The sequence below is a fragment of the Nymphalis io genome, chromosome 1 (genome assembly GCF_905147045.1).
Source record: "Nymphalis io chromosome 1, ilAglIoxx1.1, whole genome shotgun sequence".
Lineage (NCBI taxonomy): Eukaryota > Metazoa > Arthropoda > Insecta > Lepidoptera > Nymphalidae > Nymphalis > Nymphalis io.
In genome coordinates this window covers 1,796,292-1,823,983 of record NC_065888.1, presented here as the reverse complement: position 1 = coordinate 1,823,983, position 27,692 = coordinate 1,796,292, and the positions used below count along the sequence as shown (strand labels likewise).

Here is a 27,692-nt window from a genome sequence, read left to right as displayed (position 1 = left end):
GAAAATTGGTTTTTATTACGTTTCTTATAGTCAAACATTTAAATTAGACAATTAATATATAAGGTTGAAGTTTTTTTTTCTTAAAATGAATACATTAAGTTGATCTATTTTCCTTTTTTTTAATTAATTTAACTCAATTGGTTAATATAACATTACTAGCATTTAAATATTACTCTTAGACCGATTGAAGTATTATTGATATCAAGGTATTTAGCTATGACAACAAAATGCGTCAATTAACGAAATAATAATTTCAGTTTTATGTAACTTTATTTTAAATATTTATCTTATCAATAATATATATATACGAATGAATAAATATAACATTAGTACTTTATGAAAATAAGAAAAACTCAAATATTTGTCAAAAAAAAACAAGATACTTTAGGTTCCTTTTTAAATAAGCTTTCAAGTGGTAATATTTATATAAGGATTCTTAGGTGGTTCTTAAATGTAAAATCTACTTGCCGAATCAATATTAGTTTTGTGAAAAATTTACTTGAGTTTTTTTATGAAATTGTGATTCAAAGATACATGCCGAAGCGTACTGTTATAAAATATGTGTTTTTTATTTAGTTCAATATTTTATATTACTTTTTTAAAATAGAAGAGATTTCGAAATAAAACGCAATATATATTATTTATTGGTAAATTTTATAAATTTTAAAAATAAAATTCTTTGAATTGTCTGTTATAATAGTTTGAAGTAGCGCTAAAATAGCTTTATATGTATTACATTAAATAATAAGAAACAGCTGTATTAAAGCAAATCATTACCTTAATATGATATTCTTGTACAAGTTGCCAAGTTAGGAGCTTCTGAAGATTTGGCAAAATATCAGATATGGCCTCTTTAGATAGGTGTTGTCCCAATATATTTATACACATACTCATATATTTTTACAAAAAATATATTATGATTTTCTTTAAATTAATATAGGATACATACATACATTTAGTATACATTGTATTTTCACGAGCAAGTTTGTTTTTTTTTAAGTATTCGATAGGCAAACTTGCAAGTAATCCGTCTATGGACATTAGCGCTTTAAAAAGTATGAACCCTTCCTTACATCACCAGCCTTCGTAACGAAGACGTTATTTTCTTGTGCCTGTAATTACACTGGCTCACTCACCTTTCATACCGGAACACAATGATACTTTATTTAGACAGGCTCTATCAAAACACCCGAATGTAGATTCTAACGGGACCTGGCAAGAGCCTTAGTAGCTATTCTTATTATTAATTATATGCATATAAATAAATGACGGGCCGGTTGGCATGGTTGGTAGATACTTGCCTTTCACACCGAAGGTTGTGGGTTCGATTCCTACCCAGGACAGACATTTGTGTGCATGGACATGTCAATTTTAAATTGCACATATGAATACGCTAAATATAAGACTATTTTACATACGCTCTCAATTGCAACTGCTGAAAAGCGATATTCAACAGTAAAGAAATTTGCGGTACAATAGGTTTGAAAGCCATGCTAGAAAATTTCTATGAGGTCTTTCATAATGTCATTTAAGTTCTGTCAGTATGATGAACAGAGAAGCTGACTCTTGTATATGTTGTTAGGAAGGCTTAGTTCATCTTAAGTTGAAATTTTCGACTGTTTTTATTAGCATTCAAAAAAGGTTTTTTTAGGATGGCAGCATTTTAAAGCTCGTCTTTTGCTCCATTTATGTTGTATATTTATGTATTTTCATATTGAATTTATTTGTTAAAAGATCTTTGTGGTATTATATCTACAGGTCTTCACACAATTTAAAAAAAAAAAATTGACCAACTTTTTTACTTAAGCCTTATGTACAAACAGTACCTTACGAAAGATAAAAATCTAAATTTCTTTCACAATAAAAGGCAAAATAAAAGTACAAATTATAAATATATAATCGTTAGATTATAAATAGCTATTATTTTAATCTAAGGATATTATTAACTTGTAATACTTGACAAGACATGAACTATATCTAGTGCACTTAAGCTTACAATTCTAATAATTGTACGTTATTTAAAAGTTTGATTTGTATAAAAAAAACTTTAAAAAGAGCAGAGGAATATCGACCTTAAAATAAAAGTTTAATTGCTAAAGTTGTTTATAGTGCGCAGACGGCTAGGCGGCTTCTATCAATGTGATCTTCCAACTCCAAGCTCCCAGTTGACATCTGATTTGATTAGATCTATAACGTTGGCAAGTATCTCGATACGTATTTTATACAACTAATTTATATATGCATACTACATGGTTAAGCATAGTTCTCGTAGTCTAGCTATAACGTTTAATTTCCATGTTTGGATATTTTCCTAATTGTATTTTTTTTTTAATTTGGCGAAGATGTTGGTAATGTCGTAGGCACACGTGATAAGTTTATTAGAAAAAAACTAATTAAATTGAATTATAGCTAGTTTATAAAATATGAGTATGCAATTATGCATTTTTTTTGAGCTATTCACATTATGATATCGAGTTTGTTTGGGTTCGGGAGTAATTTATAGTCAGTATTTTAAGGCTTATTAGGTCTAAAACAAATAATATATTAAGCTCATATATCTCTAACAACATAATGTTGGGTTCATAGGAGAAAAAAATTGACACTATTATTTGTATTTTTTTTATTCAATACAAATAATATTAGAAAGGGTTAATTTTTAAATAAATAATTTAAGTTGATTTTGCACATTATAATTATCGATTTAATTTTAAATAAGACCTACAAATGTTAACTGAGAAAATTTATCAGTTTACGTGTCTAAAAAAATGTCGAGTTCGGTACAAGTAACCTGGTTATCATTAGATCATCAAGTTTTAGACTGCACCAACAAACTAAATATTTGAACTCAATCTCGAAGTTTCTAACTGTCAGAAGCTGAGATCCTTTCAAAACTGCATAAACCTAAAGAGCTTGGAAATCGCTAAACCGATTTAAAGCAAACTTTATGTACTTAGAATTATATCACAAATAATATTTTTAAGTAACAGAACTGATGGCTTTAATTATGATGATGGCATTCATTATATTGACTTCAGCTTTTTGTATTATTTCAAAACATCATATCTTTTTGTTTGTTTTTGTCTGAAAAATTAAAAAATAAAATATTCTTAAAGATAATACGTTATTCAATATATTTGTCATTATATGGACTCTGCAGATGATTTAAACGGAATCTTTAAGTTATCTATTGTGGTTCTAAAGTATATAAACATAGCAGATCTTCCACACTTTGTGGCAGATACAGTTTTTGGCGGATTAATTATTGGCTTAGCTGTAACATTTCACTCTCTTGCATGTCTAATAAATCAGGCACTGTTCATGGTGCTTCGGATGTGTAAAAGATTACACATTTCAGTAATTGTCAATACCTTCATATATCACTTCACCGCTTTTTCGTTTTTGCTGGCTTTGAATATATAGTATAATATTAACTTTACTAATTCGTAAATTTAAATCACTGGATAAACAAAACATTAATAAATGAATCATATTATTAACCCAAGTCGATATAGACGACAGAAAAGCATAGTGTAGTGTTTTAGGCAAGATATTTATATACTTATTTAATATTATATTATAATTTAATTATATTTTATTGAAATACATTTGTGTTTGAATGTTACTAAAAGAGTTAATAATACATTCCGAACCGGTAGTAGGTTTCATTTAATATAATTCAGTACAATGGCGATTCAAAAATGATTTTTGAAGCCTGCTGACATAAAGTATATTTTCATTTGATTTGATATGCTATAGCAATAATTCATGTATTTCAATAAGAAGCTGAGCCGGTTGGCGTGGTTGGTAGATACTTGCCTTTTCACACCGAAGGTTGTGGGTTCGATTCCCATCCAGGAGAGACATTTGTGTGCATGAACATGTCTGTTTGTCCTGAGTCTGGGTGTCATTTTTTATATAAGTATGTATTTACAAAAGAAAAGTAGTATATGTAGTATATCAGTTGTCTGGTTTCCATAGCACAAGCTTTGTACAAGCTTAATTTGGGATCAGATTGCCGTGTGTGAAAAATGTCCCAGGATATTATTATTATTATTATTATAAGCTTGTGTCACATCTAGGTTATTACGGATTGAATGTCTTTACATTACATGTTTCCGTAGACTTTATACGATACATAGACGTTTCAACGTCACGTCATTTTAACGTCACGTGTATAGTATTTTTATGGACACAAATTGATTTGATATTGTCACTTTCTTTTTAGAGTTTTATAATATAAGGCTTTTAAGCTGTTACAAAATAAACGATGTAAATATATATATATATATATATATTTACGCTGGAAAAACGCATTACGCGTTTCTCCCACGGGAACAGTGGGGGGGTATGTGGGGCTCGCCGATGTCCGAGGCGCTGAGTGCGCCCTGAACAACGGAATACCCACTAAAAAACCAGCGGTATCCTTTCCGTCATAACGAGGAGCGCCACGGGATCGCTTGCGCATGCTACCGCGACGCTCTGACGGGTGGCCTGCATATGCAGGCCTCCATTCTCTATGGGGATTACCAGGGTACTGAGAACCCTCTAGTCCCAGCGACGCCTATTGCGGCGGAGGGAGAAGGTGCGCATAGCGCCTCATTCTTCTCCCCAGTCTTCTTCGGCGGACATTACATTTTCACAGAAGGAGACCATTTCCGACCAACACTCATCGCTTCCGAGCATCGCGTTGATGATGCTCGGCAAGGAGAGGTCTTCGCCGACAACTGCCGCCAGAGAAAGCCTCTGGGGCCCCCACGCGGCACACTCCGTCAGGGTGTGTTGCGCCGTGTCGGTTGGCGCACCACACTCGTGGCAGGAAGGTGACATTTCCCGCCGTGCTATCTTGTGCAGGTACTTACCGAAGCAGCCGTGCCCGGTATGTACCTGCGTTAACCTAAACGAGAGCGTGCCTCGTTTTCTTTTGACCCAGCGATTTAAGTGGGGATGTACCGCCTCCACTGTCACCAGGCCCGCTGTGGGTGACCTCAGATCTTCCTCCCATCGGGCTATCAGGGCTTGCTGGGCTAGAGCCCTGATCCACCCGACTTCCGCCGACCCTGAACGGTCGCCGCGGTCTCTCGCCTCGGCCCGGAAGCGGTACACCTCTGCGAGCACCTCCGCCTGGAGTTCCCAGGGCGGATCGCCCGCGAGGAGCGTCGCCGCTGTCCAAGACACCGTACAATACCCTCTTATCGCTCTTACCGCTATGACCCTCTGCGGCCTACGCAGGAAGGCCCGGTTGTGAGCAGTGAGCGCATCGACCCATATCGGGGCACCGTACAGTGCCATCGACCTCACTAAACCAGCATAGAGGCGCCGACATAGCGATCCCGGTCCTCCCACGTTGGGTAGGAAGCGAAAATATGTACATATATACTGGTGATCACCGTCCGAATTAAATCTGCGTTAATTGAACTCTTAATGTTAAATCTTAAATAAAGATAATGATGATTATAAATACACATTTGCTCTTGAAATTTTATCATCATCGAGAAGACTTACTTCAATATTTACTCAAAAGATAAAAATATATGTATAAAAAGCAAATCTTCTAAAAAAAACATCCTTAATTATCCGTTATTTATTGACGCCTTCAATTATTTGTAGAATATTTAAAATTAGGATTTCATTCAGATTGATTAAAACTGATTTTTTTTAAAAAAAGGATTTAATGCTTGTGTGATCACTAATGGGAATTTAAAAACATACTTCTATTAAACTTGAATTATAAAAATAACCCGCATGCTTAAACTAAGATTGATAAGCCTAAAACAATTGCAACCAATTTTCTTATTAAAAAATGTTATTAGAATAATTTTAGTCTAAGATACTAAGCCTCGGTATAGTTAATAAAGTGATCATTCAAATAAAATTCATGTATAAAAAAATTATTAAACAATTTAATTTTAAAACAGTAATACCGTTACATTCTTAAAAAAAATTAAAAAGTGTTCGTAGTTCTAACACACGAGGTCAAATAAGATCACGCAAAGAAATCTTTGCAGATTTATATGTCGAGAATTCCGTGTCCCGGACGAGGTGAGCGGTTTTATCTTGTTTACGGGGACGCCCGGCGACGCCGCGTCTCCGGCTGCAATAAGGTGCCTGTCACAGATATATTGCACTTCCTTCAATTGTTTCAGTTTTTAACAAAGAAAAAGACTATCATTCTTTTTTTGATTATATTTTTTGTAATAATTATTTCACAGAGAATTTCTTGGACCTTGGCTCGATCGGAGATCTGAACCTCGGAATCTGTAGCCTAAAAATCAATCAAAAAGATCAACGAAGCAGTTAAATATTGATTTAATCAAAAATTAATAACTATTATTTAATTTTTAGTGATTCGCATATTCAAAATTCGAGACTATGTAGTGCATGCTATGATTATTTTTTTTCTAAATTATGTATCGACGCTTCTTCGAGGTAAGACCAAATCGTATGACGTAACGGCAAATGGCAAGCGACTCTCTTATGCTGTTGGGGTACACGTCAGCATAAGAGAGGTCTGTTCTCTGCCGCCACTTTCTAGTCCTGTTTTGGCACGTGGGCCGTAAAATAAAAATGCAACGAAGTAAATAGTATATTATACTATCTGCTTCTTTGCTTCTCCGTTAAATATAAAAATATACTGATTTTGTAAGCGAAACTCTATTTATATTTATTTCATCATTATCATTATATTTATTATCTTTCAATAAACTTTTATTACAATGTTGCCTAGTGTCCCGTGCCGGCTACATTTACTTTTTAACTCGACCTGCTTTTAAGAAACGCTTAATACAGTCGAACGAATACAAGAAACCAGCAAAATAGGAGTACTGCGTATTTAATATTACCATTTATTGTTTAACAGCAAATATAATTAGCTGCAAACGAGAAAAACCTTACGAAATGAATAAATAAACCGGCTTTTGTTTAATAGTAATTGTGTTGGCGGTAACATTACGGTAATGTTTATTTGCGACATGAAGCTTATCTAGTCTTCTCAAACGGCAGAAAATTGGTGGTTGCAAGGTAGTTAACCCTTGCGGGGGTGCGGTATGGGGAGGGTGGACCGCAACCGTAAGCCCCGCAATAGATAAAACAGTGATAGAACATGCACCGCACCGTTGTCATGAATAATTCATTAGTTTCAGTTGCCACTTTTGTTGGTATCGGTAGCTTTTCAGCGCTTCACACCACCAAAAATGTTTGTCGGTCCTATTATTATCGGATCACGGCATATTCTTTTTGTCATAACGTTAATTTTATGCTATACTGAATCTGTTTGCCTCTATTACTTTGATGTCTTCTAATGAGTGTATTTTAACATATACTCTTATAGATAGTAAACTAGTTATTATTTTTAAGAATTTAATGTGAATATCAAGCATAAAAATGAATGCATGAAATGTATACATTGCATTTGACAATCGGATATGAGTCAATATAGAAGCCATCTCTGTATCTTAAAGCCCTTTATTCTAGAAATAGAAATAAAAAAAAAATTAACGATCCTGTATTTATAAATTCAGACAGAATTATTTGAAGACTAATGTTAAAAATCTTGAATGACCTGAATTAATAATTCAGTTCTTGATCATTTGTTGGATAAAAAAAATACTGAGGTTGTATTTGAATTGGGTTTTAGTCAGTTCTATCAGCTAGTTTATATTAGTTTAAAACAAATATTGAGTTGACTTCTCTTTTATTTCTCAATATTTGTGAATCCATTAGTTAATGCAATTAACTATATATATTTCCTTCGGTACAAAGTTATGCAAATATGAAGAGTAACGAATGAACTTTAAATCATATCAAATAAAACGTGCTGTATTTATTCCTCTCTCACAAGACATAATAGCATGTCGAGGAAGGCAACACTTTAGAGTCGAGATCCGTTACACGCGGGCCACAGTCACCCCTGCGGATTCGGTCATAATTTACGATCATCCCGAAAAATCCCGGGATTATTTTTATTTGATAACAATAAAGGTGCCGCTGAGGGTTTACCTTTATTATCACTCAGTACGAGACGACTTTTTTACAACTTAACACATGTTATGATGGCCGATGGGAAAATGTGTAACACTTAGTTTTTAATGCGTAATATGTAACGTCATGGAAAATATTTTGTTTTTCTATCTTCTTTTTGTGTTAAAAAGGAAATGAATAGAGAAATTTAAAATAATTAAATCACTCTTAATAACTTAAAAAAATAAATTTAATTATATGTGTGTAATAAATATGAGGTTTTTTTTTTAAATAATATTGGTAGATAAATGTAATTATTCACAAACAAAAAATTCGTGTAGGATTTTCTACACTAGACAAAAATTAAACACGTCCATGTCCTTAAAATTATTTAAAAAAAATGGCCAATTTATCTTCACAATAACGGAATATCGAATTATTTATTAGTAATTACTACTTGTAACTAATCTTTATTGTCTAAGTGTGTGTGTGTGTGTGTGTGTGTGTGTGTGTGAATTATTTGAATACTAAGTCAAGTGCTATTAATTTTATTATAAATTCTTAAAAAATTGATACCTGGTGGTAAGAAAGTAGTAAAATATAATGACAATTTGATAACGATTTATTGAAAATTATTTACAAAAAAAAAACAAGAGAAACGGTGACATTGATCGGTAGGTACATTCGCTTGAGCAAGGTAGTCGGATTAGAGGAGGCTGAAAGTGATCCGTTATAATATCGAGAGTGGACAGTAACGGCTGGTACGCACAGATTAGCCCCTTCGATAAACAATAGCATTAGTATGCGAGGACGCGCTGACCGGCGCCGATCAGGCCGCCCGCAACCGTGCTCGGATTAATTTGCCTCCTGGAAATTATGGCCGCCTCTATGTGGAGCGTAACGAGACGACTGACAAAACCCTATTACATTGTTTTCACTTTTGTTACTTTAATAATGTTGTCTTGAGCTGATAAAGCGTAATCAAATTACATTTATTATAGTATATTTGAAGATGGTTCTATATTATACTATTTTGTTTAGAAGCTCTCTTATTAGGATTGTGAATTTTTTCAGCAAATTCAATAAAGGCTTATCCATCTTATGTGTTATCGAATAAGAAGCCTTTTTCTCGTAACTTAAACCTTTGTAATGAAATTGATCGATATTACGTTATTTTATCTTCGGCGTCGTCGATGTTTTCATGTCATATATAATTATATGTATTCTTATATTTTTTTGGATAGAATCAGTAAAAGCCATCCTATAAACACGAAAGGTAATAAATTTATAGCACTAAGCGTCTCCATCCGCAAAGTCATTAAGTGTATATCGTTCCTAGGGCAAGGTATTCGTTTATATAAAAAAAAATACGGAGATGTTTTGTTGACTTTGCAAATTGATAAATTTAAATCTTAATACAAGATTATGTTCTGGATTATTAATAAACATGGAATTTGTGTTTTGTGTTGATCTAAGTTTAGTAAGGTTGAGTTAATAGTACAACTTCAAAGTGTATTTAATAATTCAACAGACCTATCTTCTAGTAGTTCATTTTGTCATTTATAAAAAACGTAATTTTATAGTTTTGACGTCATTTTATCTAATATTTGTCGTTTCATTTCTATTCAGTAGTCTATTTTATCCATTAATCGTGTTTATATACCTAATTGTATATACTTTAGCGTCATATAACAGGTTATTGCGCTAATTTTATTTGCTCAAGTTACATCCGGTCGCGACGGAAGTTGAACACGCCTACTATATCGTTCGCTAAGTAATGAGGTAGTCAATACAAATAATAGGTATCAAGTTAAAAATATCCTAAGTGTACTAAGGATATTAAATTAAAATTAAAATCATATCAATTTCAAATCATTTAAATCTCTATAAAGACTGTTTTTATTATATATAACTAATATATTTATAATAATTTATATACACCTAGTTGGTAATGTCTAATGGATCATAATTTAGAAAATTAAAAAAATATTTATCAATAATTTATTAAAATGTTACTAAATTCCATCACACATCGACTTGTACCTATTTCTAAATTACGTTTTTAAATTTATTGCTGATGTTCTTATTATATTTTATATTTGTGAGATGTTTAAATAGCATCTAGTCATTGTAGATATTCATTTTTGGTTTAAATTAAAAAAAAAATACATAGCTTTCTCGAGAAATATTAGTAACTCATGCTATAGCTATTAATTGTGTAATGATCAAACAAATATTAATCATTAGACAATATTTTTATTGTACTTAACTGCATAAAAATTGTATATATATAAATAAACTAATTAATTAGGGACATAACATCTTAGTTCCCAAGGTTGGTGGCGTATTGGTGATGTAAACGATGGTTAACATTTCTTCCTATGCCAATGTCTATGGGCGTTGGTGACCACTTACCGTCAGGCCCATATGCTCGTCCGCCTTTGTATTCTATAAAATAAAAACATAGATGAGCCAGTTGGTGAGGTTAGTAGATACTTGCCTTTCACGACGAAGGTTGTGGGTTCGATTCCCATCAAGGACAGACATTTGAGTGCATGAACACACCTGTTTGTTTTGAGTCTGGGTATAATTATCTATATAAGTAAGTATTTTACTGGTGGTAGTTTTGTTATTTACTGGTGGTAGGGCTTTGTGCAAGCTCGTCTGGGTAGGTACCACCCACTCATCAGATATTCTACCGCAAAACAGCAATACTTGATATTGTTGTGTTCCGGTTTGAAGGGTGAGTGAGCCAGTGTAATTACAGGCACAAGGGACATAAAATCTTAGTTCCCAAGGTTGGTGGCGCATTGGCTATAAGCGATGGTTGACATTTCGTACAATGCCAATGTCTAAGGGCGTTTGGTGACCACTTACTATCAGGTGGCCCATATGCTCGTCCACCTTCCTATTCTATAAAAAAAAAAAAATTTACAAGTAGAGTAGTAGTAGAGTAGAAAAGTAGTATATGTAGTATATGTCTATCTTCCATAGCACAAGCTCTGCTTAATTTAGGATCAGATGGCCTTGCGTGATTAATGTCCCAGGATATTATTATTACTATTGTTATTATTAATTAGAAACGGTTTATTTCCTTTTTAACAGTCATCACCTAAAGCACTTACTAAACATTTTTAAATTTTATAAAATTGACATGATGATCAAACTCGGAGATCAATAAATCAAAAGCTAATTTAGTTTAAAAAAATTGTTGTCGCGAAGCGATGCGTGCCGTAATGTGTTCTTTACATCAAAAACACATTTAAAAGAAGTTAGATTGGCTTACGAGAGTTGGCGGGTGGCCATACGTAGTTGGAGCCTTTTCGGCGCCCCAAAGCCAGCCCTAATCTTTGAAGAACTGCCGCAGATTGTTTGTAAGCATTTTGGACCATCAAAGTATGATGGATGAAAACTTTCTTAACTTAAATTTTGATTACGGCATCAAAACAAATCTGTTAGGCATTAGATGATATCAAAATTCTTCGCGAGATTTTGTAATCAAAAGCTTCAAGGCAAAATGAATTAAGTATGTAGGATTTTGTTTGGGGATAAAAATCATAAAAAATAATTCCAAAAACGATTCTTTAAAACAAGCTTTATTTATTATCTACTCTGTAATATAGTCACGTGTAGACACGCGAATACTTAATATGTTTACATCTCATACGCTGCATCGTGAACAATTAATACACTCTGTTATTAAAAACACACTCCTTTGCTTTGGCTTAATTATATTTACAACATCATATCATCTATGCAGCTTTCTCTTATAAAGTAGCATTTTGGCAACATGTTAACTTTAACATTTACATATTATACGTACCTTATACAAACGTTAATTGACAGAAAAAATCTGGGCTTTCAGATAGATATAGCACAAATAACATGGGATAATTAACGAACGCAACAAATAATTAATATATTATATTTAACATAGTCATTATTTAGAAACGAAAATTCTCTGTCGCTAGTCGCTATTTCATTCCAGCCTTTGGCATTTTGTTGGCAAAAGACTTTGTTTTCCATGTTCGCTTCTATTCGGGTAACAACTTTGCTTAACATGGAGTTTTTATGTGCTAAATTCGCTACTCATGGAATTTACAATTATTATTAGTAGAACGATTCAATGGTATGTAAAACTTGTGATAAAAGGTATATATCTGTTTGTATATGATAGGTGTGAAAGAAAAATTAACGTGCAAGCCTTACAAGTACCAGGCCATCAAGATTTTACTATAATATTATGTTTTACTAATACATATAATATTTGCGAAGATGCTATTCACAATCAAATAAATGTTATTGTAAATGAGAGCTTATATGAGACTCGTTTTTTTATTTCATGTATATAGGCAGAGGTGGGAATGGGTCACCTACGACGACTGAATGAAAGGTCACCACCACGTATAGACATTAGGCGTTGGTACTATAAGAAATATTAACAAAATATTAAATAATTATCGCGTTGCAATCATGGCAGCTAAGATGTTATCTGTTAAATCTGTACATGTTTCCATAATTAAACTAGTTAAAACTGGGTAACAATATTTTACTGAATAAATAAAAATACGCTATTTTTTTTAAATATAAGTTACCTCATAGTAGACTTTATCCTTTTATTTAATGTAGCAAAGTTTCATTAATATGAATAATAAAATGCTTAATTCGTTTACTTTGTCGGCATTACAAATCACAGCGAACATGAAGTCTAAAGCATATTTTTCACACTAATAATTAAAATTAATAAATATTTTATTCAGTCTTAGTCTATTAATAAAAATAATTGTTATGATAATTGTGCACTTTATTTTTATTATTACACGTGCGACGATTCTGAATTAATTATATTCACTCCTTAGCAGACACGTTTTTCATAAATATGGCAACATCAAAATCAGCGTAAAATAAGTCTTAAATCCATAGTGTTAATACTTAAACAAAAAAATTCAAATGATTATAATAATGAAGATTTCATTAAGTCTGCTAAATTGTGAGTTCGCTATTAAGGAACTTTTATACATAATTATTATTATAAATAGTATATAATTAACAACAACATTTATACACATTAAATATATAAATATATATATAATTTATATCGAGTGTTTAATGTTTACTCTTTTCTATGAGATTTAACGATGCATCTAATTTATTAAAACTACGTTACCTGTTTTCGAGAAAAATTCCAAATTATAAAAAAAATGTACAGAGATTCAAACTCTGTATACAAGATTATAACACACTAGGCTATTTTTATAATATTTCCTAAAATATAAATACTTCTTGATACAGTGTAACAGCTAAGCAGATATGGGACAGTGCAAAATTATAGTTTTAACAAATATCTTATGTACGTATCTCGTAGATTATAAATATTGTTGACAAGTGCAATATAAATATACAATTGTAAAAGTTAAGTTGCTCTCAAAAATCATTATTATTATTACAGCGCGTAATTCACGGTTATATGAGTTATGGACAGTGTATTTTTATACATAAATAGGTGCTTTTAAAATTAATATAAATAATACCAAGATGCGAAGATTACAACTAAAATCATTGGATGGCTTCGTCTCCAATCTGCTTTATCTGAAAGATAGATTGTTGTTATAATAACTTCGTTGCGAACCGGTGGAGATAAGCATACAAACTTTAAAATTGTTTTGCATGTGTTAGAGAATTGCTTAACATAATTAAATAACTAGTGTTTTCTGATACAAGACATATTGAAATAGAAAGTATGGTATTATTATTATCATATTATTTTAGTGACAAAGAAAACAAACAATCTATTTCATAATGTCTTACTAGAATATTATTTATAAATTTCCGTAATAATATTTATCATTTCGACTTTGGGTAAATTTAAATGAAAGTATTTACCTGTGACTTGTGATGCACCACCCACCCAGTTAAGATGCGTCTTCCCGCCACCCTCGTCAGACTTTTGCTTCCCCTTATCGATCTCGTTCAAGTTCGATTGATACTTCGTTCCTGGGGAGACATGTGATTGAACACGGCTTTATTTAATTTTACGCTAATTAACAATGTTTTCTTTTTTAAATCTCGATGAAAGTAATATTTAAATATGTATATAAATACAATTCAATGCAAAATATTATATGATGAAACGTAAGGAGTCAAATCTATAATTTGTTTCGTTTGCATCTAACACGAAGCCACAACATAAAAACTTTATTTACAATTCATTTCGACAAACAAAACTTATACTGAAACAGAATGATCATGAGTAGTACAACACTCATTAGGCTAAGGAAAGATTCAATATGGCAAGGGTACGACCGAGCGCTCGGCCGGACGATATTGAAAAGTTGCGCAATATTGTCGAGTGGCTGGCCTAGCCGTAAATTCGTAATGGAAGCAAAAAATAAAACAGAATAGCGGTCGATGTCCTACCCGCGCCGCGTCGCCGCCCGTGCAAAAACAACCCGCCGCAAAACTTACAATCGTTGTCGTCTAAATGGATTTTTCAAGTTCATGTGCATACAAAATTGATTGAATTTAAAAACCACTATTTTAAACTCTATTTGTATAAATGTCTAATTTAAAAGAATGTCCAATTCAATTTGCGTGGGTGAGATTTATTATACATAGACTAAATTTATATTACTATTATTTTGGACATAATAATTTATTTATTTTTAGTAAAACACCATACTTAATAAATTTTACAAATAATAAATATTTGTAAAATGTATTCAATTAAGTGATTTCTATTGACTTATGCTATTGTAAGCGGTGTTTATGCGGCTAAAAATAATTTTCTTAGGTCCGTAAAAGGGAAGGCACAAGTTGACACTTGGATGTAATAGGTTGTCGCGCAAGATGTTGTCGTTGTCCGGCGACGGCAGCATGTCCGGGAAAATGCCCAACTTCCCAATAACGGCGGAGTAATGACGCGCACCGAACAACTTATGAGTCCCTGGTATTACTAGACCATAACACGATACTTACGAAACATCCTGTTATGGTCGCTAGTGGTTAAATTGTTAAACTCTTATTTCCTTTATGTTATGAAATTTTAAGTTATCAAAAGTGTAAAAGAGTTAGTGTAAATAATTTTAATTGCGCAATATATATTTAACAGTCAATAAAATATAATTATTGTTTACACTATAATTGGACTTGTTCATGCTTGTTTAAATATTAAGGTGTATAAAACTGCGATTAAGATTGTATATATTTTCCATAAAGCCTTTGCTTATAAAACGATTTGTTTGTGTTTTACGAGACTATAACATTCGAAGCCAGTTAACAGCTTCACAACAAGCAAAACGTCGTAATAGTTTATGATCTATAAACATATATAACGACCACTAATAATAACCGAAACAGCAGCAAACAATGAAAATAAACTGAACGATCTCGTGGGATACAACTCGTAAAGGTATTATTATCTCTTAATAAACGAAATCACTGGCATAAAAATCTTGTTTGAATGCATTTTATCGGCAACGATACCCGATAAAAATAAACCGATTTTACTCGTACCAGGGAATTTATTGATGTTCTGATTTACATTCTGAAAATATACGCTTTTTGTTACGATTCCATATTTCCTTTCTCTAAGTAAGCTCTTTATTAATTGCTTACTTACGTATTATTTAATGAAATACCTTTATCTGTAAGTGGTGTGTCCCGACGTGGAGGTTTTGACGGTGGAAGAACTGTAATAGCTCTGGGATCTGGAGTCGTTGTTGGTGGTGATGACGCTTGAATTATTTATTTTATATTAATATATTTTATTTTCTTTAGACTAATTTAGAAGCTGCATTATATGGTTTATAAAGAACAAACGAATTAATTTAAAGGAAATTAAGTTATGCTTACTGTAAAGTCTTATAGTTCCATCTGATTCTCCTCTTGGATTTTTTGCTACACACTTATAAGTTCCGTAATCTTCAGTGACAATATGCCTGATGAGTAGCTTCATATGAGTCTTATAAGCAGGAGCTCCAACCGTGTTCTCCATATGGTACTTTGCACTTTCATGAATCATATGCCCGTCGTCTCGAGTCCAATAGTTCAAAGAAGTAGGATGGGCTTCGGTGAAGCACTCTAATGTTACGTTGTAATATAGTGGGGCGCCGACGAGTTGATGTGGTATCCAAAGCATAGGAGGAACTAAACAAATAAAAAGTTATCACAAATATTTTAACAATCAATTTAAGAATATAAATTGTAATTTCACTTACAATCTACGCTAACTTTGACTCTCTTCGAAACCGTTGGTGGTACTCCATTACTGGCGATACACAAATAAGCTCCCATATCCAGTCTTGATATCCGCGCCATCTCCAACACTTCGCCCTCCCATTCGGAAACTAAAAACGTATTACAACGGTTCGCTTAATTGCATATTTAATAGAAACTACTACAACAAATCAATAAGTCTGACCTGAGTGTCCTTTACTGATGGAAATTTTTGAATTGTCATCTCGTTTCCACTTGATGGTAGGCTTAGGAGAGCCATTAGCACGACACGTCAGAGTGACGTTAGCGCCCTCTCGGACGATAACGTCGCTCGAGCTCAACGAGTCGTCGATTGACGGGGGCACTATAAACATCGATAAATTATTGTTGGAATATTTTTATTGCTAATTAGGTAGATATTAGCTTCATATAAAATTGTTTTAACATTTTTCTAAGTAAGAATTTACATGCATTTTTCTTACCAACGACGTGTAGATAACCGAATTGCGTTTTCGCAGTGACGGTGTTTATCTGGCACATATAACGTCCCCGATCTTCTTCCCGTACGTCTGATATATGCAGAAACCAAGTGCGATGCTTGTCGTGAGTCACACTCACACGCGGATTGCGAGTTATTACATGATTGTGCACAGTCAAAATGGCTGACTGCTCGAAATGCATCCATGCTACCTACACAACAATAAAATTATCAATTAGATGATTTATTTTTTTATCTGTACAAATTGTAGCTTTATTTAGTCTTTGAAAGCTGTATCTTTTTTTCCTTTATTTAATATCCGATATTTTCGAAATAAAAGAAAAACTCTCAAATTTGAAATTAATTGTTTACTTGATGTTTGTTTGAATATTTTTTCTAACTGATATAGGTACTGAAATCCTAATAGTTTCTTTAAATTTTAGTTTGTCTTAGACAATTACACTAATTAAAGATAGTTAATAGATAGTTGTAATTTAAATGAAAAAATTACAATATTTTTTTTTTCAAACACAAGCAATTAATTTAATGTATGAAAGATTTCAACTCAAAGAGAATAAGCTTTGTCTCATTTGTGGGGGTACGAAGACGCTGAACATTGCTCAAGCGATCTCCAATCGAGTTTAAATTTGACGAGTGACATAACGGAAATTAAAGAATCATTTCTTTTTAAGCTATTTTACTTTCAAAAGGGAGTATGATCGTTTGTAATAATGATGATTGTCACATTTAATTTTTAATAATACTAAGCATTCACAACTGAAAATGTTGTTTCAGTGACATAACTTTTTTTAACTTACGCTGACTAATATTATTAATACAATTAAATATTAATAAACAATTCTTTTTATCCATGTCTACATAGTTTAAGTTTAAAAACCACTGAAAAGCAAAAGGCAGGGTTAGAGTTCGTGGCTTTGTAGAACAAATGAAACAACATTAATAGCTGGCAAAATTGAACGTTTACGGGTAGCCATTAGACGCGGTGCGGGCGCCTCTCGCGACATCTGTGTAATTGCATGGAGCTGCCATCCCGTCCCCGCTTCACACCAATTTCCACGGCATTAACCGCTTAAAATGCATTTCACTGAGATTGTTATACTAGAAACAATCCAGCCACTTTTAATTTTGAGCCGGAAGATATTTCGCGTAATGAACAGAAAGGTTTTTACAGACTTCAAAAATGTGCGTTACGTATGTTTATTAAATAACACCGTTCCGTTCCATTTAGCAGAGACTTAACTAGTAACTGCCAGAGAATACTAGAACCGAATGAAAACTAGAAGTAAAGATAACTTTTTCGAAATAAAAACTAAAATATTAAATAAACGGGACGGATGTATATTTTTAATTCATCCAACAAGCACAATGAATATAAATTAACTTCAAAGTAAATTTGAGATTTTTTATTGTATAAGATGATTTTTTAGGAATATTTTTAATCACAATTCGAACTCAAACTTTTATAATTGCTCGTAAAAATTCTTTAATCCAGCTTTAAGTTTGAATCATGGATAGTTCTTTTTATCAAGATTTCTGAAGCAATATAGAGAAGTTTGTTAGCTGAAACTCGTGCCGGGTCACATCTTACCTATCTTAAGTGATACGGCTCTCAGCCGCTGTCTAATTTATAATGGACTTGAGGAAACTTCGCCCATTTTATTATGCAATGAGACGGTAACCCCTCTAATGACGGCGGCCCGACTCTTCGCTATAACCTGAAGCTTCCGGGTTATTAAACAAAGCTTAATATATAGAAATGATTTGCATCGAAATTATTTCGAAAATCCAGTAATAAATTATTAAGGCGTTAGTGTTCATTAAGGTCGATCGGAAGTTAGGGAATGGGAGGCGGTGGAAGCGGCGTCGACGGCGGCGGTTGTAAATCTGATCTGCGTAATTGTGGCCGGCGTCTAATCTAATCACGACGGTGTGTCCGTCTGCACGGCACTGATTGAATTAGGAGATGGAGCTCGTCGCTCGCTGCTAGCCTCGACTGTATGCACCCTTGTCACATCAATATTTTAAATACCTAAATTAAATAGCTCAATAAGAAATGGTAATTGCCATGCTGACGAACACACCTTCGTGATAAAATGAGACCTCAGCCACAATTGCTATTGAGCAATATTATTATTGAAGCTCTGTTAGGTAACAGATTTTCCATACACAATTAGGTAATTGTGTATGGAAAACCTTCTCCTCAAAAAGAGGAGAGGAGGCCTTTAGCCCAGCAGTGGGACATTCACAGGCTGTTACGGATACGGATTACGGTATGGAAAATCTGTTAATCATTTTTATTTTATTAGTCCGGTCAAACAAACATTTGAATCGAAATTTGTGTGCCTGATTTTATCACAGGACTTGGTTTGTGGCAAAAATGATAGAATTACAAAAAAATTTTTTTTTTATTTTTAATATTTTTTATTTTATTTTTTATAATTTTTTTTGCCTTAAGAAAATAATTTGAAATTATTTTTATTTTTAAATATATTAAAAAGTAGCGTCAAAAAAGTTCATATAATAATAAACAATAATAATAAAATTTTACTTAACATACAAACTAATGGAGTTAGGGAGACTGTAAGGACAGGGATGATAAAAAAGTATTCAGTATTTGGCCGAATGTATTTCCGGCTTTAAGCTTGTTTTCTAGTTCTTGTCTTATCCTTCGAATTATTTAAAAACAAACTGTTTTATGTTCTGCCCTTCTAAAGAGAGAGACGATTTGCTTTTGATTTTACAAACTAAATCATATAACTGACTAAGTTAGCTCAATTTGTAAGTTAAATGCTTGATTGACCAGTCAAATTTGTTACCGCATTTTAAGATGTTTCCATTAATTGTTCATAAAAAAGATCTTACTTAGAGCTGAAAAAATGATCTTTATAAAATCTCTCACTTTGTGCAGATGTGTTGTTTTGTATTTACTGTTGTTTTATTGAAACCGTTCATTCCATTTGTGACACAATATATTTACAGAACTATGTAGCTTATAGAAAATAATATTCATTACATTCCTAGAAATAATAAATATTGCATATTGATGACAAATAAACATAAACTTATAACACTAATTTTTCGACTCCATGAAATCTGATCTATAATTTAAAAAAAACAATGAATATCCTCCAAATATGCTTAAAGCTTAAATTAAAAACTTAAATCTTAGAAATGGGATCTAAAAGACATTACACTTTATTCAATAAAATTTAATATTGTTGATAAAAAGGCGTGAAATTAATGTGCGTGTCTTTAATGCAAAATATTATTATAAACAATTAATTAATGCATAACCTTTTAATAATAAGTAAGTAGTTTCTTGCCAGATCTTATTAAATGATGATTCAAATGTCCTTGTAAAATGCCTTTTTCCTTTGCTTTATAATTATAAAAAAAATAATTAGAATATTGCAAATCTATTTATTAAGTTTATATTTAGAATAACTTACTAATTAATTAATTATATATATATATATATATATATATATATATATATATATATATATATAATGCATAAGTCATGATGAAGAATTATTTTATTGTAATTTTGAACATCTGTAAAATTGTAACCCGTAAAATTTCATTTAATTATTTAAGCAATTAAGAAAGAGGAATCAAAATTTTACAAGCGGCTATGAGATAAGATTTGAGTGTTGAACTTAAGACTTTAGAACAGCGTGGTCGATCGAGCCGGCCTAACATATTTTTTTAACGATTTTTGTTATAACTGAATGATGATTCTTAATAATTTTATTTTTTATTTCAGGAAAGACGACGAGCAAATCTACTGCTAGTTACTGCAAGCAGTACAAACATTTCCTTACACAGTCAATCATGGGATGTAAGATGTTATGAATATAGTGCTTATACATACGTACATTGTGTTGTTACACTGGGTCACTTACTTTTTAGACCGGACCACAAAAATACAAGTGAGATGGGCCCAGAAACAACACGTGAATTTTACCCATTAATTAATGATTTTTTATGCCTTCTCTTCTTAAGGAGAGGAGGCCTTATCCCAGGATTGGTTGACCGATGTTTAGCAGTTGATTGATTGGAGAGTGGATGGTACCACAAAGCTACCATCGATGGATTCTTAATAATATATTTTAATATAAACGCAACGTCTTAAGCAATAAAAACATAATAACTCATATTACCGTAACTTACGTACATACATATTAATTGATAATGTTTGTTAGTCGTAACTCATGAACATAATATTACTTTAGTGTTACATAATTGTTCAATATAGTGTAGATAATAATTAATTTTATGCAAAATAAACATTGATTGTTAAATCAACATTTATTCGCTGTGCTTTAAGTGATTGAGTGCTTGTAATGCAACGTAAAAATATTATTATAATATAAAAGTATCAGAGTATATTAACAGCGGTACATTGTATGTTATGTTCCGGCTTCACTTCAGATGATGTGATCGACTCGAACTCGACTTCTTTAGATGATTAAAACCTGTCGGAATATGAGGATAAATCCCTAGCGTTTTTGGTCTATATATATATATATATATATAATGTACAGTATAATGCCGAATTGTGGTACTGTGTTTACTGGTGGTAGAGCTTTGTGCAAGCTCGTCTGGGTATGTACCACCCACTCATCAGATATTCTACCGTAAAACAGTAGTACTTGATATTTTTGTGTTCCGGTTTGAAGGGTGAGTAAGCCAGTGTAATTACAGGCACAAGGGACATAACATCTTAGTTCCCAAGGTTGGTGGCGCATTGGCGATGTAGGCGATGGTTGGCATTTCTTGCAATGCCAATGTCTACGGGTGTTGGTGACCACTTGCCATCGGGTGGCCCATATGCTCTTCCGGCTTTTTTTTTTTTTTTATAGAATAGGAAGGTGGACGAGCATATGGGCCACCTGATGGTAAGTGGTCACCAAACGCCCTTAGACATTGGCATTGTAAGAAATGTCAATGCGCCACCAACCTTGGGAACTAAGATTTTATGTCCCTTGTGCCTGTAATTACACTGGCTCACTCACCCTTCAAACCGGAACACAACAATATCAAGTATTGCTGTTTTGCGGTAATTTCTATAAATAAATTCTAATAAATAAAAAAAAAGTGTGTTCAAACACAGGTACAGTCAATTTTGTCACTCGTGTAATAGAATAGAACGGCAATCCGACAGGAACAACGGCTTTGCGTGCGTCCTGGGGCACTGAATTGTAAACACTGCAACATCTAAACATCGGGCTGTTGTTAACAACGTCAGGAATTGTAACCTTATAAGCTAGCCAAGGCCAACGAGATATGAGTACATGAAAATGGTTTTATTTATTTTTAGTTTCTGCCCGCGGCTTCGTCCACGTGTGAGGGGTGAGGTAACCGACATAGGTACCCTATATCCTTCTCTGTAGCCCTGACAACGTCTTTGAAAAATGTCATGATAATATATATATATGACCTAAAACCGTAATGTACAAACAAACATATAAATAAACACACTTTTGCATTTATAATATTCGTAAAGATAACAAATAATGCTGCCATGATTATTCGATAGAAAAAGTATAAAATTTAAATTTCGATCTTACCTTTTTTTAAATAAATACTCGTATAAAAATGATTAGGAGCTCGCATTTAATGGGCAGGATATTTAATAAAGATGGAAACTGCAAATATGATATTTGAAATGGCGGTTGCGGCTAACTAATTTCATTTGCCTGCGGATCCTAAACGAGTTAGAGACATGCTCGGAGACACTTTGTGGGGTTGCCTGTCAGTTGAATAAAACGCAGTTTGTTACACGCAGATTAAAATTCCAATTTGAAAATTTTATAAAAAATTGTAATCGGATAAACTGATTTCGATGAAATTGTATAATGTCAGTTGAATAAAACGCAATTTGTTACACGCAGAATTAAATTCCCATTTGAAAATTTTATAAAAAATGTAATCGAATAAACTGATTTGGATGAAATTGTATAATATAAAACTCTATAGTAGTAATACACAACAAATTAATTTCAACGAACACGTGAATTAAAAATAAAATAATGGTCTGTTAATGTCCCACTGCTGCACAAATGCCTTCTCCTCTTTTGATTAGAATGTTTCGAGCTCATTCCATTACACTTTTCCAATCCGGTTTGGTACATTTTCACCCGACATCCAGCTTAAGTTGCATTATAAGCACAGATTAAGCACGTGAAGTAATGAATGTGATTTAACGGCTAAAATTCGTGTTCTGGCCATCTCAAGTTGTACTTTACTCCAAAAAAAATTAATAAGTTTGAAATTAGTTTCAGATTTTATTTTTGTAATATCACATTCTTATTTTAAATACACATTGTTGCATAAGTATGTACATCTATCTATATAAGTATATATATATCTGTCGAATATATGTATATCCTCGTATGAAATTATTAAGGTTCTTAAGCGGCGTAGACAATTATAACTTCTGCCTTTAGTTACTTTGAACGAACACGTCAGCGCTTAGTTCTCATTTTCTCAACAAGCATATTAAGCAAAGTATTCTCATTCAAGGGGGATCACCTGTCTCAAAGTTTTAGTGTAAAACTTAGGGAGGCCTATTATTTCGTTATCTTTTACCTTGAATTTAGACCCTTCATTCTTTTTATCTTAATTGTAGAAGCATTAAATAGGTAAAGTTGAAGTTGTGAGGTTTGGTAGAAGACTCGCGTCCCTCAAGACATGCCTTGAAGGCGTCGTTTGATTTATAATGGACTCGTTGCAAACTTTAGCCATTCTGCCGCGCCGCACCGAACCTCCGTAACGACGGACCCCATCGCCGGAGGAGATGATTCGTAGACGTGTTTAATAATATTACGACAGATTTAATTATGAAACGTTTAAGGAGTTTGCTCTTACACTGTTATCTTTACTTTATTCGTTTCAAGGTTTTTAATGGGTAATGGACTTCATACTAATCTTTTATTATGCGTTACTGACACCTCAATCTTGCTATATGATCTTTAAAAAAGTAGCCGTCACGGGGTGCCTGTCATTGATAGTTATTAAAAGTATATATAATAAATAAAAAGAAACATACTTTTCTTATTATTTTAATTATATATAGCAATGAAGTAATATACGTGGCAAATATACACAAGGGAGTAGAGTTTCGAGAAAGGGGCATAACAGCATGAGAGAGCATTATGCCGTTTGCCGTCACGATATATGAGTCGATCTTATCACTAAGGCGCGCCAATATATATTTTATACCAAAACAACAAGTATCCTATACAGTTTAAGCCTATTGTAATCCTAACGGCTTATCATTGTATGTTTGTAAATATTAAGTAATATGCAAATTTTAAACTTCTAAATAACTTTTGATTATATGTGAGTATTTAGTTAGACACCTAATGTATTGATATTGTACGAAAATCAGTCTTAGATTCAATTAAATGTTATCAATAACATATGTATCTAAAGAGAAGTGAGTGGTGGCGAAACGACGGTCCACTAAGTAATGCAATCGCGCACAGAGAAATAAGTGAACATCTTGCGCAAGACGGCTTAGCTTACTTCTACTAAAAGCCCACTTAGAGACTCTTCGACTGCGGATTTGTGTCGAGGGTCCTCTAACTTTGCACCGATCTTCAGCCAATAAGCTATTTTTGGAATCGATGTAAGTAGCAAGTAGTTTATCTGATAAAATCTTTCAATCCCTAATACCCCGTGGTCGATAATATTTATTACATGCTTATGTAAAATTTTAACTTTGTGAAAGCTCCTACTACGCCTGCATTAGAATAAATTATGGAATAAATATGGCATTTATTTTTAAAATACACTCCATGTTTTGCAAAGAAACATTTAAAGATCATTGTTTTATAACATATATGTATGTATATATGTTTACAGTTTATTATCCGATGTAACAAAAAATCTCACGAAAATACTTATTATTTATTTATTTTATTTAAGTATACTTTAAAATTTTAAATTTGAAAACTAAATTAAAGTATTATATTATAAGTTTCATAACAGAATGAAAATTGACAATTAATTTAATGGCAGGTTTATTTGGATGAAATTGAGACGTTTGAATTAAGCTATGGTTATAATATAATATTTAATATTGTATATTGAGATTGACAAAAGGAATAAAACAAACGCCCCGGTCTTTTTTAACAAATAGTTCCGATCTTTAATATTTACAGTAAGTTCAGAAGTACGATTTTATAAATTTTAAAATGTAGTGCGGACTAAATCGAATTATACTGTAGTCCCTTAGCTGTAGCAAACAGCTGTGAGGTAGAACCCATATTAAAGCACGAGAAATATGTCAGAATTTGAACAGGCGGCGCTCGTATGTGGTACGAGTGTAACATAGCTGCGACTCGCTGCGGCATGTTATTGCAAACCCACATACGTGCTAGTGCCGACTATCTGACATTTCATGCCGATGAACAGGCTACGTGCACATACTTCGTAGCATTCTCTTAAAATGGGAAACGTTGCTTGTTATTTTCGTATGAATATGTTATCTAATATTGAATGCTATTGCACCCGAGATTCGCGTTTAGTTAGTTCTGTATTATCTTGATTATAGAATAAATTTGTCTACATTTACTTAATAAAATATATTATTTAATATAGTTTCCAATTTACATACGATATTCTATTTCGATTTCAAATATACGCATATATTGTGAAAATGTTATTAAATACCATACATTATTTATATTTTTACAAAAAAAAACGTAAGATGTATAAAAGGTAAAGGGGAATACGAGTATTTGTCGTTTCATCGTAATATTTCGCGTGACTCAATAATTCTAAAAAGACGGACGAAGAAGCAAATCTTTTTAACCGATGCGGAAAACTAATGGCACAGGCGAGGCTTTCGGGGAAAATCCGCTTCTTGTTGTCAATACAAGGCAACTGTGATGGCTCCCTCCGTTAAGCCTTTATTTCAAAAGTAAAAGCACACTATCTTGGCTTTCATTGCGCACATCGTAGATAACTTTGGACATCGTGTAAGTAAATGCAGCGAAAAGAAAATACAACTTTTGATTAAGAGGAAACTGTTGAGTTTTATAGCATCTGTTATTCAATTTAATATTTAAAAATAAGCAACATAAATATAGTGACTATCAAGAAAATACTATCTATATATTTACTCTTTTAAGCTCTACACTCACATTCAATTCACTCATAACTTTGGTAAAATAAATATTTCTTATTATTAACAACCGGTATCTTATTGCATTAATTTAAACGCGACTAGACATAATCATTTCAAATACTAGCGCAAGTTCGATCGTTAACAACAAATTAAGTCTTATTAACCAAAAAAATATAATATTAAATATCGTTATACTTTACTTTACTTTTACATTTTATACTTTATTGTACACTTAGATGACTTTATTGTAGACTAAGATTAAAAAAAGTACAAAACATGGATACAACCATTATATCTAGGATAGCTTGTGAAACATTAATATTTATTGCATTTTTTTTGTAACGTATATAATTTTACACCAACATTTTTTTAGTTTCATTTAGAAATTTAACTAAATGTGTTTTTTACAAGCTGAGATGGCCCAGTGGTAAGAACGCGTGAATCTTAACCGATGATCGTGGGTTCAAACCCGGGCAAGCACCACTGAATTTTTATGTGCTTAATTTGTGATTATAATTCATCTCGTGCTTTACGGTGAAGGAAAACATCGTGAGGAAACCTGCATGTGTCTAATTTCACTAAAATTCTGCCACACGTGTTTTCCACCAACCCGCACTGGAGCAGCGAGGTGAAATAAGCTCCAAACCTTCTCCTCAAAAAAAGGGAAAGGAGGCCTTTAGAACAGCAGTGCGACATTCACAGGCTGTTACGGTACGGTTTTTTACAAGGCAGAAATTGTTGGAGATGAGCCGTAGCGTTTAAATGGACGATGTCCCTAAGGAATCGACCCGGTAGTTAATTCTGCTTTGCTAATCATTCATCTGCTATCGACTAAAACAATAATCACCTCAAAGGTTAATTCCTCTATATTTTTTATGTTTTCTCTTAAATTTTACTACAACTACGTATAATTCCGTTTTTGTTTATGTATAAATTTAAATAAATGTTGTGGTGTATACACTATGTATAGACGATTTGATATTCATTTATTCTTTTAGTAATGCTAATGGTAGTGAGTTGGATTTTGAATCGGACAAATATTGTCTTTAATGAAAGAGGACATATAAATATTTTGTAATTTTTCGTTTAGAAATTATTGTAATATATCTGGTTTTTAACATTCTTAAAAAAAGGAGAAGAATCTCATTTCTCACGTTTTATTTAACGATATTCGTGAATGATAATTTAGAGTTATATAATTGTATTGTTTATATAATTCTTTCAATCTTATTATTCAGAGGACTAAACGACAGCAACTGACATTACGTTCTTTTCGAGGTACGGAAGTGTATTACTGATATATTCAGAACACCCGACTGCTATCAAATTTTTTTGACAAAAAATAGAAACAACTTTTTATCGAAACTTAGTAGCCATTATACCGTCGAGGAATTTAAAATTTACACATAATAGCATAACAATAGAAGATTAAGCTTTTTTTTCTAGTTTGAGAATGTTTCATAAACATATTCCTGCCGGGCCTTCAATGACATGTTTATGTTTTGTTTCCCTTGCAATTATTAAATATGATAACTTTATCTGTTTCTCCTATAAACGTTCAAGTCTAGTAAAGCTAAATTAAAAATTAAACCTGCTTAGTTTATATAGTGTTAGAATTAGTTACAGCGATAGTGTCTGAAATATATTAAAGAAATAATCACACATAACAACTCATCATATTTTAAGCACATCTACACTAATATTATAAATGCGAGAGTAACTCTGCCTGTCTGTTACGCTTTCAAGGCTAAGCCACTGAACCGATTTTGATAAAATTTGCTATGAAGCAAGTTTGAATGGATATTTTTTTACCGAATACCCAACCTTCTCCCCCTAATATTTCAAATTCAAAAGTTAAAATCAACAGCTTAATAAGAATAGTCT

General features: G+C 32.4%; 2 protein-coding genes across 2 annotated transcripts in view; both read right to left on the bottom strand.

The window, feature by feature from the left end:
- LOC126771913 (glycylpeptide N-tetradecanoyltransferase 2) overlaps nucleotides 1–27,692 on the bottom strand; it is a 251,084-nt gene that overhangs the window by 23,976 nt on the left and 199,416 nt on the right. The window lies entirely within an intron of this gene.
- The window catches only part of LOC126771930 (lachesin-like), a 79,122-nt gene continuing 64,507 nt past the window's right edge, over nucleotides 13,078–27,692 (bottom strand). The window contains exons 3-9 of the mRNA XM_050492108.1: nucleotides 16,653–16,860; nucleotides 16,376–16,534; nucleotides 16,173–16,301; nucleotides 15,808–16,101; nucleotides 15,594–15,689; nucleotides 13,840–13,950; nucleotides 13,078–13,545 (exon numbers count right to left, since the gene is read on the bottom strand). Coding sequence (XP_050348065.1) covers nucleotides 13,472–13,545; nucleotides 13,840–13,950; nucleotides 15,594–15,689; nucleotides 15,808–16,101; nucleotides 16,173–16,301; nucleotides 16,376–16,534; nucleotides 16,653–16,860 — 1,071 coding nt within the window. The 3' untranslated portion in view covers nucleotides 13,078–13,471. The remainder of the gene's footprint in view (nucleotides 13,546–13,839; nucleotides 13,951–15,593; nucleotides 15,690–15,807; nucleotides 16,102–16,172; nucleotides 16,302–16,375; nucleotides 16,535–16,652; nucleotides 16,861–27,692) is intronic.